The 12,120-nt window shown below is 37.1% G+C and overlaps 2 protein-coding genes across 3 annotated transcripts; both read left to right on the forward strand.

Moving 5' to 3' along the window:
* Nucleotides 1-845: 845 nt before the first annotated feature.
* LOC107727880 (protein shisa-4-like) lies at nt 846-7,554 on the forward strand. 2 transcript variants are annotated; one of them, XM_016537919.1, is made up of 6 exons: nt 846-1,320; nt 2,282-2,459; nt 2,784-2,920; nt 3,980-4,159; nt 5,647-5,716; nt 5,888-7,554. In XM_016537919.1, the coding sequence occupies exons 1-5, from the start codon at nt 1,263-1,265 to the stop codon at nt 5,685-5,687; spliced, it is 594 nt and encodes a 197-aa protein (XP_016393405.1). In that variant the 5' UTR covers nt 846-1,262; the 3' UTR covers nt 5,688-5,716; nt 5,888-7,554. The 2 variants fall into 2 exon arrangements, with proteins under 2 accessions (XP_016393405.1, XP_016393404.1); XM_016537918.1 differs by lacking the exon at nt 5,888-7,554 and having other exon boundaries at nt 5,647-5,783.
* Nucleotides 7,555-8,665: 1,111 nt separating this feature from the next.
* LOC107727744 (leiomodin-1-like) lies at nt 8,666-11,556 on the forward strand. The gene is made up of 2 exons (XM_016537702.1): nt 8,666-10,438; nt 10,622-11,556. Exons 1-2 carry the CDS (start codon nt 8,666-8,668, stop codon nt 10,646-10,648), a joined length of 1,800 nt encoding a protein of 599 aa, XP_016393188.1. The 3' UTR covers nt 10,649-11,556.
* Nucleotides 11,557-12,120: the final 564 nt, after the last annotated feature.

A 12,120-nucleotide genomic window follows, 5' to 3' on the forward strand; every position in this document is an offset into this window, starting at 1 on the left:
AGCACTGTTTTGCTCAGAGAAGCGCAAAACAGTGCTGTGATCTTTGTTTGGAACTATTTTCGTTGGCAAAATTGAGCAAAAACAAGCAATATTATGTCTAAAATGTAAGTCAATTATTGCTAACTTTACTGAACTTGTATAAAATTATTATTATATTTGTTATCATGCTAATATGTGCAGAAAAACGGTACTCTGTGTGATATATTGTTAACTATATTAAATTATATAAATATAAAAAGCATACAGAAGCATTTTTACCATCTACAATTTAGAATGCCTTGCATTTTGAGTTTTAATATAGACTAATAAAATCACGTGCATGTACTCTGTGTGTGTGATTTGGCGATAGATAATGTCAGATCGCACATCACAACACTTACCATATTATCGCAGAAGATATAATGTATATCGCAGACCCCAGACTTGACTTGAGTGGGAAATTAAATCATCCGCGGTTGTGCGCGCGCTTGTTTGCACATGAGGTGTTTTTTGGAGTCTAACGGCTTTCCTGCAGTCCGTGTTCTTCTGACTTCTGACTTTATTTTGTAGTAAGTAACGAATATGCCTCGGGGAAATGTATCGGAGTAAAAGTATAAATTTTAATTAGGAAATGTAGTGGAGTAAAAGTAAAAGTTGGCTGAAATATAAAAACTCAAGTAAAGTACAGATCGATATTCCCAAAAAATACTTAAGTACTGTAACGAAGTATTATTACTTCGTTACATTACACCACTGTGTGTGTGTGTGTGTAAATTTGCGAACTTGAATACATTTCATTAACTGTAACATAGCCCTCATTCTTTCAGAAAAGATACAGTGTATTCTCTACATATAATGTGAATGAGTGTATTTATTATCTCCAGAAATGTGAACTATTCAGAGGGGCCGAGGCGCGCTGCTACAGGAGCCCACGGGTTCCATTTTTCCTCGTGGAATTTCGCGCGTCTGCGGTCAATCTCCTGAATAATTCCATCATTTGCACTCTTAATTTACACGCATTCTATGCGTTGTCCTGGCGAAATGAACGTCCTTTGATTTATTTCATCAATGAGGAGGCTGGTACTGGAGATGTGGCGTGCGGGCGTGTAGCGTCACGGGCGGTGTGTCATTCCACACAGATCGCATGTTGATCACGAAGCCGCTTGATCCGGAGCTCCGCTATCTGCGAGACGTGGCAGATTATATCATTTTAAGGCCTTTTTTCAAAGGATGCAGATGTAACCGTTTTTGTCTGGTGTAACGAAAAGTGTACTGGAAGCAGGATGTCCTTCTACGCCGTCATTATACCGGTCCTTTATGTTATTTTCTCTGCTTGGCAGGGTAAGACGATATTGTAGTTTCTTCATAGGCCTCATTGCTACAAACATGTACTTAGAAACATGCTTCTGTTTATAATGTGTTATCGTCATCAGCGAGAAAAGCATTATATTACTCAAGATGCCATGTAACAGCTCTTATCTAATGCAATTAATATATACATAGCTGCCATGTAATTAACATGGCTATAAACCAGAATATGTCATTTCTATAGCAACAGCTCTCAAACCCCTCAGATTTGTAAATTCACATGAGGCTGCGGTTGTTGTTCTTCAGCATTCTGTATAGGTAGGTCATTCACCGCAGAGCAGTAACTGAAACGTAATCCAAGAGCTGAGAACTTGAAGCAGATGGTTAGCTGACCTACATATAAGATGCTGCAACTGAAGATGAAAACAAAGATGCAATATCTGCTAAAAACTGTCTTTAGATGTTTTAAGAGGTTTTTACTTAAAATAATTGTAAGAAATGACTGAGCGGCACTTAAGTCATTATTTTTGGGTTAATTAAGTGAGCACCTCCGGATTTAAATAATCATGAATTAATGATTAATGTACTGATGAATTAATGTGCTCATAGTGCATTAATTGCCCCTCTATCTATTTAGGTTTTTGTTAATGTTCAGTATTAACATTTAAATGTGTGTGTGTATACATTCAATTTATTATGTAATAACAGATTACAATATGTGTTTTATTTATTAATGCATATTACATGATTACTAAATGTTCCCGTTCCTCAAATATTATATTAAAATTTATAATGAAACCATTTTTTACCAGATTTTTTTAATGTTAATGCTGTTAATTTGTAGGCCAACCTACAATTATTATATTATTTTATTTTATTTTATAACTGTAATTTCCGAGTTTTATATGATTTGGCATCACCTTCAGAATCTGATATCCAATATTTGTTAGTATTTTGATATTTATAACCACCAGTTTTGTTTTATTTCTTTTAGTGAGTGCAAATGAGGACTGCTTGTGGTACGTGGACAAAAATGGCACCTGGCACAATGGCTTTGACTGCCCGCTCATAACCTTCTGCTGTGGGAACTGTCACCGCCGTTACTGCTGCCTGGATGGCTTCAAGATGATCACCGAGGCGGGACAGAAGCGCTGCATGCTGTTCCATCTCAGGTACACTTTTTAAGATTCTAGATTATTGACCACTTAGTGGCCTAGAGAGGCTCATTAACCTCACATTAGACTACTATATAAATAAAACTCATTTGTTTTTAAAGATAGCTGAGCAAAAGTATGACTGTTATAAAAGAAGTGCTAATCTTAATGGTAAAGGTGCTAATTGCTAGACCTAACAGAAAGTGTTTTATTTTACATTTATTCATTTAGCAGACGTTTTTTTCCAAGTTGATTTTTCTGTGAGTTGCTCCCAGAGAAGTCAGATCATTCAGAATTGGTGCTGGATAAGATCAGTGAAGTTTTCTGTCCTGCCTCTCTCAGCCCTTCCACTATAGCTGGCATTGCTTCATCGATCCTGCTCTTTGTGGCTGCTATAGCAACCATGGTCTGTTGCTTCATGTGTTCCTGTTGTTACCTGTACCAGCGTCGCCAGCAACGTGGCAGAACTCCTTATGAAGGTAAATGCAATTACTTTATTCTCTTCACAGTCCACTGTGAATTTACTACAAATACATATGAATGAATTCAAAATAAACAAAGAAAAAATCTGTATTATATGTAATATTTAGCATGTATTTGAATGTATTTTTTCGTTTTGCTGTTGGATTGTTGTTATTGCATGATATACAACAACTATATCATAAGTACATCCAATCTTACCTGGATATATACAGTACACTCACATAAAGCTGGATATGATATCAAGCAAAACTGGAAAAGGAAAAGGAAACTGTTTTATATTACATCAATATACTTAAAGTTGGATATATAAAATGTAAAGTGTATTATTGAACAGCTCTATTTGTAAATTTGAATAGTCCAACTTTTTCCATATACATACAGTGCACTCACATTATATACTATATAGCAAATCAAAACTGCTTGATTGTTCATATCATGCAACTATATTATCGCCCAGTTCTAATCTGCTAAATGTGGCTATAAGGCATGAAGTTAATAAGAATTGTCATGTTTTTCTATTGGATATATACAGTACACTCACATAAAGCTGGATATGATATCAAGCAAAACTGGAAAAGGAAAAGGAAACTGTTTTATATTACATCAATATACTTAAAGTTGGATATATAAAATGTAAAGTGTATTATTGAACAGCTCTATTTGTAAAGTTGAATAGTCCAACTTTTTCCATATACATACAGTGCACTCACATTATATACTATATAGCAAATCAAAACTGCTTGATTGTTCATATCATGCAACTATATTATCGCCCAGTTCTAATCTGCTAAATGTGGCTATAAGGCATGAAGTTAATAAGAATTGTCATGTTTTTCTAAAACAATGTGTATTGTTAAAGCATTATATAAATAAATTTGACTTGACTTATTTCTCTTTCTAGTATTACAGTTGCATTGCTCTTTGTTAGCATGCTTATTTAACCACTGGCTTTCTATTGCAATACCATGGCTGATGTTCAAAATGCTTGTTTGCATGAACTTATTCTTACAAAGAATAAAAATCATCACCTACTAACGCAAGTCTCAATTTTTTAGCCCAGCATATTCCAATGGCCAGCTATCCTGTGGAGCACATGTACGATGCTTCTGGTAAACCCATTGGACATCCTGATTATCCTGGATATCCAATGGTGCCGCAATATCCAGGTGTCCCCCACCATTATCCTATGATGCCCCAGGGTCCTTATCCTCCTGACGCAGGATACAGTCAAGCAGGTATTCAAATGGCCTCTGTCAGAGATCACATACTACACTCTTAAAAACAAAGGTAGCAAAAGGGGGTTTCACAGTAATTCAATAGAAGAGCTTTTTGGGGTTTCCCAAGGAAGCTTTCAGCGAGCAGATCTTAAAAGAACCATTTTTTCTTAGTGTCAGGATCATTTTAATAATCTGAAGTTCCCTTTTCCACATTAAAGGATTAGTTAACTTCCAGAATAAAAATGTCCTGGTAATTTACTCACCCCCATGTCATCCAAGTTGTTCATGTCTTTCTTTATTCAGTTGAAAAGAAATTAAGGTTTTTGAGGAAAACATTCCAGGATTGTTCTCCATATAGTGGACTTCAATGGGACCCAATGGGTTGAAGGTTAAAATTGCAGTGTCATTGCAGCTTCAAAAGGGCTCCACACTATCCCAGCCAAAGAGTAACGTTCTTATCTAGTGAAACGATCGGTCATTTTCTAAAAAATCTATTAAAATGTATATACTTTTTAACCACAAATGCTGGTCTTGCACTAGCTCGACTTCATGCATTACGTAGCTACATTGGAAAGGTCTCGCGTGACTTAGGCAGAAGTACCGACCCAGTGTTTACAAAGCAAACATGCAAAGAAAGTCAAATGCGCAAAACTATGCGCAAGTGCACCTAGGGCAAAAGCTGCTTTAAACGCAAAGGATGGTCACACCAAATGTTGATTTAATTTAGTTAATAGAAGTTAATTGATAAAGAAAATCAATTTGACATTATTTTTGACAGCATCCTCATTTACAGCATTTTTACACAGGTGCCTAAAACTTTTAACAGTACTGTAACTTTGCAGGTAGGTTTCTTGAAGCATCTTGAAAACGTTGCCACAGTTCTTCTGGATTTAATCTGTCTCAGTTTGTTCTGTTAAGACCCTTATTCCTCGGCTGGGAACATGTAGAGCCCTTTGAAGCTGCATTGGAACCCGTTGGGTCCCACTGAAGTCCACTATATGGAGAAAAATCTTGGAATGTTTTCCTCAAAAACCTTAATTTATTTTTGTCTGTAGAAAGAAAGACATGAACATCTTGGATGACGTGGGGGTGAGTAAATCATCAGGAAATTTTTATTCCAGAAGTGAACTAATCCTTTAAAGAACCTTTCGTGCAATGGAACGGTTTCATGGATGTTGTAAGTTCTTCATGGAACCATCAATACAAATTTAATAATGCTGTCAAACGATTAATCGCGATTAATCGCATACAAATTAAAAGTTTTTGTTTACATAATATATGTGTGTGTTCTGTGTATATTTATTATGTATATATAAATACACACACATACAGTATGCATTTTAAAAATATTTACATGTATTTACATGTCTATATTTATATTTTGGATGTGATTAATCGCGATTAATCGTTCAGCAGCACTAATTTTTAAGAGTGTGTAGTGGAAATAAAAACACTACACTTGCATATAATAGCACAGACAATCAATGTGTTATTTTTGTTTTCAGCTCCTCCGCCATATTCCCCTCCCCAGTACCCAGGGCACTGAAAGAGCTGAAGTCCCTCAGCGAGGAGAAGGTAACCCATAGAATGGGTGATGAAGAGGGCCCATGCTTGTGTGGAATCCCTTGTATGAGAAACCGTTTAAAAAATGATTTATGTTATTTATTTCTTGATTAATTTGTGGAGTGAAGCATGAACTGACCTCAGAATCGCCTCACGCGTCGGAGTGTTTTCTTGTTTGTACAGCTTTCATGTGTCACTAATCAGCGAGACTCCTCCCACTTTAATCCAGCAACTCACAGACTCAAAAGACTGCTTTAAACGTGCCATTATGTTTTGTCAAACTCTCCAAAATGGATTGTTAAATATGACTTTCCTGCAGAAGGGACTGACTGCCAGTTCTGACTCATCCAGGATGTCGTTCTCTGTTCAACCAAATAAGAAGCTTGTGTCATTTGCACTTTATTCTGCAATAGACATGCTTAGCTGTCTCTCCCCGTTTGTTTGTTCAAAATGTATTTATTTGAGCATGTCACTTGCATCATTAACATCAATTCATGCTGTACGCTTTTCATGTCTTATAGACAGCTAACATGTGGACATGAAACGTAGATGTTATATAGACAGTTAACATGCAGTATGTAAATAAGAGAGAACTTACATTAGGAAAGAATTTCATGTTTCATAGCATCCAACCAAACTTCATTCTGTGCATTTAAAGGTCGTCAACTCTCGTTAGATCTGGCTTGAGGTTGAGCTGTAATGTTAGATTTGCATGTCTTTAATTGTATCTCATGCTATAGGCCAGTTGTCAAGGGAATCACAAAAATGTGTGCATTCGGTTAGCTGTCCGTCTGTGCATTTTTATTTGTTTCAAAAAGCTTTCAAAGTAATTTATGTTGTTTTGTTACCTACAGTAAGACAAGTTTAAACAATTCCCTTTAGTTTCCCTACAAGTTCTGAAAAAAAGTCTGAATAGTGAGATGTAAACTCAGAATTCAGGGAAAAATTCATAATTGCAATGTCACAATGGTGTGGTCATATTTACCACTGTTTAGCAAAATTTTGCAGGCAATATTTTCAGTATGAATCCACGCATTCAGGAATTTCTCATGCGGGCGTAAGATTTTCTAATGCCGATTTCACATTGGGTTCATTGGTCATGCAAATTTGCAGTGTTGACCAATGGAAAGCTTCTTGATTTGAAAGTGACTTCTGTGTGAGCTGTGCTTCATACAACACTATTGACAACAGACTATGGACCATTTTTGCCTGCAAATTTTTGCCAGAATTTCACTAATGTGACTGCACATTAAAGCGGGACTTCCATTGCCGCCATATTGAATGTTCCAATTTTTCGCATTCATAAGCATGAGTGGACCATCGTAAATTAATTTCGAAGTTCATCATAAATGACATTTTTCAATGATAAATTAGAATGTAAATTAAAAGAATTAGATTCTCATTAAATTGTGTATCAGCTTAAAATAATTCACCAGTTACATTTGAGGTGCGATTTTTGATTTAAAATGATTTCTGCTACCTCCTCATCTCACATTTGTAAGATTAGTTGTGATGCTTTTTGTCCACAGTTTAAATAACTTGTTAGTTATTTAAATTAATGTATAGTTAACAGTGTTGTTTTTGCGATATAAACAGCATATGCTACTGTATTTGTCACTTTGGAATGTAAAGTACAAATAAGAAAAGGATCTATAAAGAGGAATTTTTACAATGTGGAATATTAACAGGTATTTTCAACTTGGGAAAAAAAGGTGATTAATAGGCTACTAGTGTTTGAACTTGCACTAATCATCCTATAAGAGAGGTCTAATTGAAGGAGTATTGCATAATTCTCTTTTTACAATAAAAACAGATTTGACTTTGCATGCCGTCTCCATTAATGCTGTACCTGAAATCAACATTGGCCTACTGTCATTATTTATGCCGCCTTATTTTTGCCCAGCATGAATTTGTAATATATCACAAATATTTTTACATACCACAAAATGACTGTAGTGTTTTCTGAACAGTTAATGATAGCTAGGCTATTAAAAAATAGGCTTAAAGGGGTCATATGATGCGATTTAAATTTTTCCTTTCTCTTTGAAGTGATACAAGCTCTTGGTGCATAAAGAATATCTGTAAAGTTGCAAAGACTAAAGTCTCAAATCCAAAGAGATATTCTTTATAAAAGTTAAGAGTCAACCACGCCTACCTAAAACGGCTCGTTCTAACACGCCCCCACATATCTACGTCACAATGTGGGAAGATTTGCATAACGCCGCCCAAATGTTCACGCAAAGAAAGAAGGCATAACTTTTATTCTCGCTGTAGTATTGTTGCTGCCGCCATGTCATGAGACGCTGTGTGTTTCGTTGTGAAAACAAAACTACTTTGTTTGACCTTCCAAAAGAGGACGATATCCGCTTCGTCATGCCTAGAGCTGATCCGTGCTGGTCGCTGAGGGAATACATCAACATCGCGCTGTGGATCGCCAGATCGGCTTTAACCGTGGACGAAGCGGAGTCCTCGTCACATGTGGTTGCCGCAAGCCCACCGGACGCTCCTTCGTCGAATCCGCCGCTACAAACAGGAGAAATAACCCTAAGATACATCTAATGGAGACATATCTATCTTTGGATGTTAAAAGTCTCTTGAAATGTTGGCCCGGTTGAAGTTCCTTGGTTGATTGCTCCTTTGCTCACTGCCTTTTAAGGATAAGTCTGCCAAGGCTGGAGCTTTCCAGTGCAAAACAGTGTGGCTCACAAATCAAACACTCGGCCACTGTGCAAGTTAACATCTTCACTATAAAACAACCGACTGTGCATAGTGTAAACATCCAGTGTTCATGCACTACAGATTGTATTTAACCATCTGTCGAAGCACAGGCTTCATTTGAACATTTTAATGTTGATATGTAGGCTTAAGCCACTGGCATTTCCTCCAGTTGGCTCCTCTAAAACAAAAAATATATATATAACATTTGTTGCATATGTTACCTTGTTTGTCCATAATTCATTCATGTTTGATCCTCAGGGAGAGCCGAAGAAGGAGAGCCGGAAGCAAGAGTACCTGCGTAAGATGGGCCTGAGCCAAGAGAAGAATACCTCCGCATCTGATAGCAAAGATGGAGGACTTCAGAGGACCCCCTCCACCTCTTCCTTCTCTAAATGTGATGCTAGAATAGAGGACAGGACCCGCAGAGTCACAGAGGGCAGCAAAGATGACCAATTTGGCCCATCTGCCCTTTCTAGGAAGGATGAAGAGAGTGAGAAGAAAGTAGAGGTGAAGGATCAAAATGATAGGAGTAAATTCAAAGATAGAAGAGAGATGAGAGAAAGTAGTAGCAGCAAAACCAGAGAATTAATATCCAAGCTTCAGGAGAAGAAAGAGGATAGTAAAGAGAAAAATAGAAAGGAAGACAGTTGGAAAAGGGACTCTGGGGAAAGTAGAGCGAAGGAGATGATTTCTAGGATAAAGGAGAAAGAGGAGAAGGAAAGGGAGAGAAAGGTAGAGATTAGGAAGAGAGAGGAAAACAAAACTAGAGGCTATTCGTCCAGATTAGAGGAAAAACAAAATCAGGTTCTAGAAGATCAAGTGAAAGAAGAGAAGAAGGACAATGAAGAAAACAAAATAAGAAGGTTAAGTGAAAAGGTGAAAGAGAGCCCCTTGTTGGAAGTAAAGAAACTTCCTGAAAATACAGAGAAAGAACCCGAAAAAGCTGTGATGAAGACACAAGAATTCAATGAAAAATCAATAATCGATAAGGGAACAGGGGATTTTCAGAAACAAAATGAAATTGTAAACGAAGTTCATGAACCCATTAAGGAAGAGAAAACTGGAAACTGTGTCTCAGACACTATTTCAAAAAGTAAGACAAAAGAGGAGGAAGAGGAGGATGAGTCAGCCAGCATGTTTGATGAATATCTGGAGAGAGTTCGTCGCAACGATCCAAGCATGACTGACCTCAACGTGAACAATTCTGAGGTCATAAAAACCAAAACGCTTATTCAGTTCTCAGAGGCCCTAAAAACCAACACACACATCAAAATGTTTTCTTTGGCTAACTGCCAAGCCGATGACCATGTGGCTTATGCTATTGCAGAGACCTTGCGCAATAACAAAAGCATCACTAGCATCAATTTGGACTCCAATCTTCTTACTAGCAAAGGCGTTATGGCCTTGATCCATGCCCTCCAACACAACTCCACCCTCACTGAGTTACGCTTCCACAACCAGCGACACATCATCGGAGGAAAGTCCGAGATGGAGATGACCAAAATCTTGAAAGAAAACAAAACTCTTCTGAAATTGGGCTACCACTTTGAGTTAGCTGGGCCTCGTATGACCATGACCAATATTCTGAGTCGCAATATGGACCGTCAGCGGCAAAAGCGGCTGCAGGAACAGAAGCAGGCTCAAGCCCAAGGCACTGGAGACAAGAGAGACTCATTAGAAGTTCCAAAACCTGGCTTTGGTAAAAGCTCCCCGAGAGCTTCGCCCAGGCCGTCTCCTATACCTTCTCCCATACCGTCACCCGCCCCGTCGCCCAAGTTGACTCATAAGAAAAGGGTCAGTGGGCTTCGTGGTGGACCACCTCCTCCACCACCACCACCTGGAGGACCACCACCACCTCCGCCTCCAATGCTAGATGGAGATTTCCTGAAGAACTCCCTGACACCCGTGTCACAAAGGAAGCTAGACGGTAGGAGTAGTGGAAGAGGAGGAGCTCAAAACTCAAGGGACCAACTTCTGGCTTCCATTAGAGACAGCAATATCAAACAGCTCAAAAAGGTAGGAAATAATTGATATATATATATATATATATATATAAATCTACAATATTGCAAGTTACATTTTTGGAATTATCCTAAAACATTACCATGGACTCATTGGGAATTTGGGTCTCGTATTCAGAGCTTTTTCCCTGAGAAAATGTTGGACATTTTAACTCACCATTAATCATTTTTTTCACAGGTTGCATTACCAAAGCTCTTGCAATAATCCAGCAATGCAGAGAGATAGTTATGGGTGAAGAAAAAGACAGGAATGAAAGGACAGACATCTCACAGACCTTGAGAAGATCATTACTCAGAATCTTCCATACAGAGTCTTACTACTGCCCTATAGTATGGAAGACATGCAAGGACTCGTATATAATTGAATGCACAACTTCTACCCAGGAGTCTTTGTACAAAATACACTGGACGATAGAAAGAAATGAAAGTGTTGGGCAGTCATGGGTGCTCAGAGTCTTCAGTGGCCTATGGAATGGCGGGGTTGATTCCTTGCTTGTAATTTGCACTAAATTAATCATTTCATATGATAGATTTACAACAGTATGTGTGGATGTTCAGAAGATGTTTGTTTCTGCAGTAGAATTGGATCTTCTTACAGCTGACTGAATTGAGCTATGTAAGAAACAATAATTGTCTGTATTTTATCCTAGTTATTTTGGGTTTGGGAATCTCTATAGTAAAAGCTCTTGCTGATCAGGGAATAAAGGTGGGATTCTAAACAATCACAAATAAAGGTATAGTTTCCATGGTACTACAGATTTTTTAATACCTTGTTTTGAATGATCGAGTGTGAAAGAGAACAGGATTACAGCATTCAAGAGAAAGCGATGGATAATCAGATCTATGTGAATATGACTGCCTAAACATACAATATTTATTTTGATCTGAGTTTTCCTTTAACATTGTATGTAATCCTTTGAGTATATAAATGTTGATCACTGTCAAGTGTAATTTTTACCATCCATTTGTAATTTATCCAAAAAAAAAACTTAAAAATGTAGCAAGTTTTTACTTTGGGAATGGAAGCAAACTCTGCACAAAAAAGGGTAATGTACCTTACATGCTTTGAAGACAATATATTTTCATGCTTGTATGAAAGTCTCTTCAAGAGCACATCCAGTGAAGGCTACATGTATTCTTAATGAAAATAAACAGTATGAAACATAAATTCACAAATCTTATTTCAGGTTTCAATGTGGGAAATCAAGTTGAGTAATTCAATGTGTGTTATTTAGAAAATAAAATTTGTTTTGGACGAATCTGACGGATAAAGATATGATTGGTCCAACAAACACACCTGGTCATGTGATTTTACTTTATTGTTTTCAGGTCATTGTCAGAAAAATATCAGAACCCTCTTCATGTGTGTTTCATCATTTTATTTTATTTCAGTTTTATTTCATACCTGAAAGTAGTTTTAGTTGTAGTTATCACTGGTGTGTTTACATCAAGACAAACTCCACCCAAAAATGAAAATTCTGTCATATTTTCTTATATGCTCCACTGATGAAAGAACTAGTTTTGTAATGAGTAAATGATGGAGTGAGTAAATGATGACTATTCCATAGTCATATAACCTAAAACAATACTAAGTAACTGAATTAATCTTTTTAGTTTCCTAGTCATTTTATGAGGATATAAAACGCAGTAAAAGTTTTAGAGATCAGAACCATAGAT

This window comes from Sinocyclocheilus rhinocerous, unplaced genomic scaffold, assembly GCF_001515625.1.
Source record: "Sinocyclocheilus rhinocerous isolate Xijiao unplaced genomic scaffold, SAMN03320098_v1.1 scaffold576, whole genome shotgun sequence".
NCBI lineage: Eukaryota > Metazoa > Chordata > Actinopteri > Cypriniformes > Cyprinidae > Sinocyclocheilus > Sinocyclocheilus rhinocerous.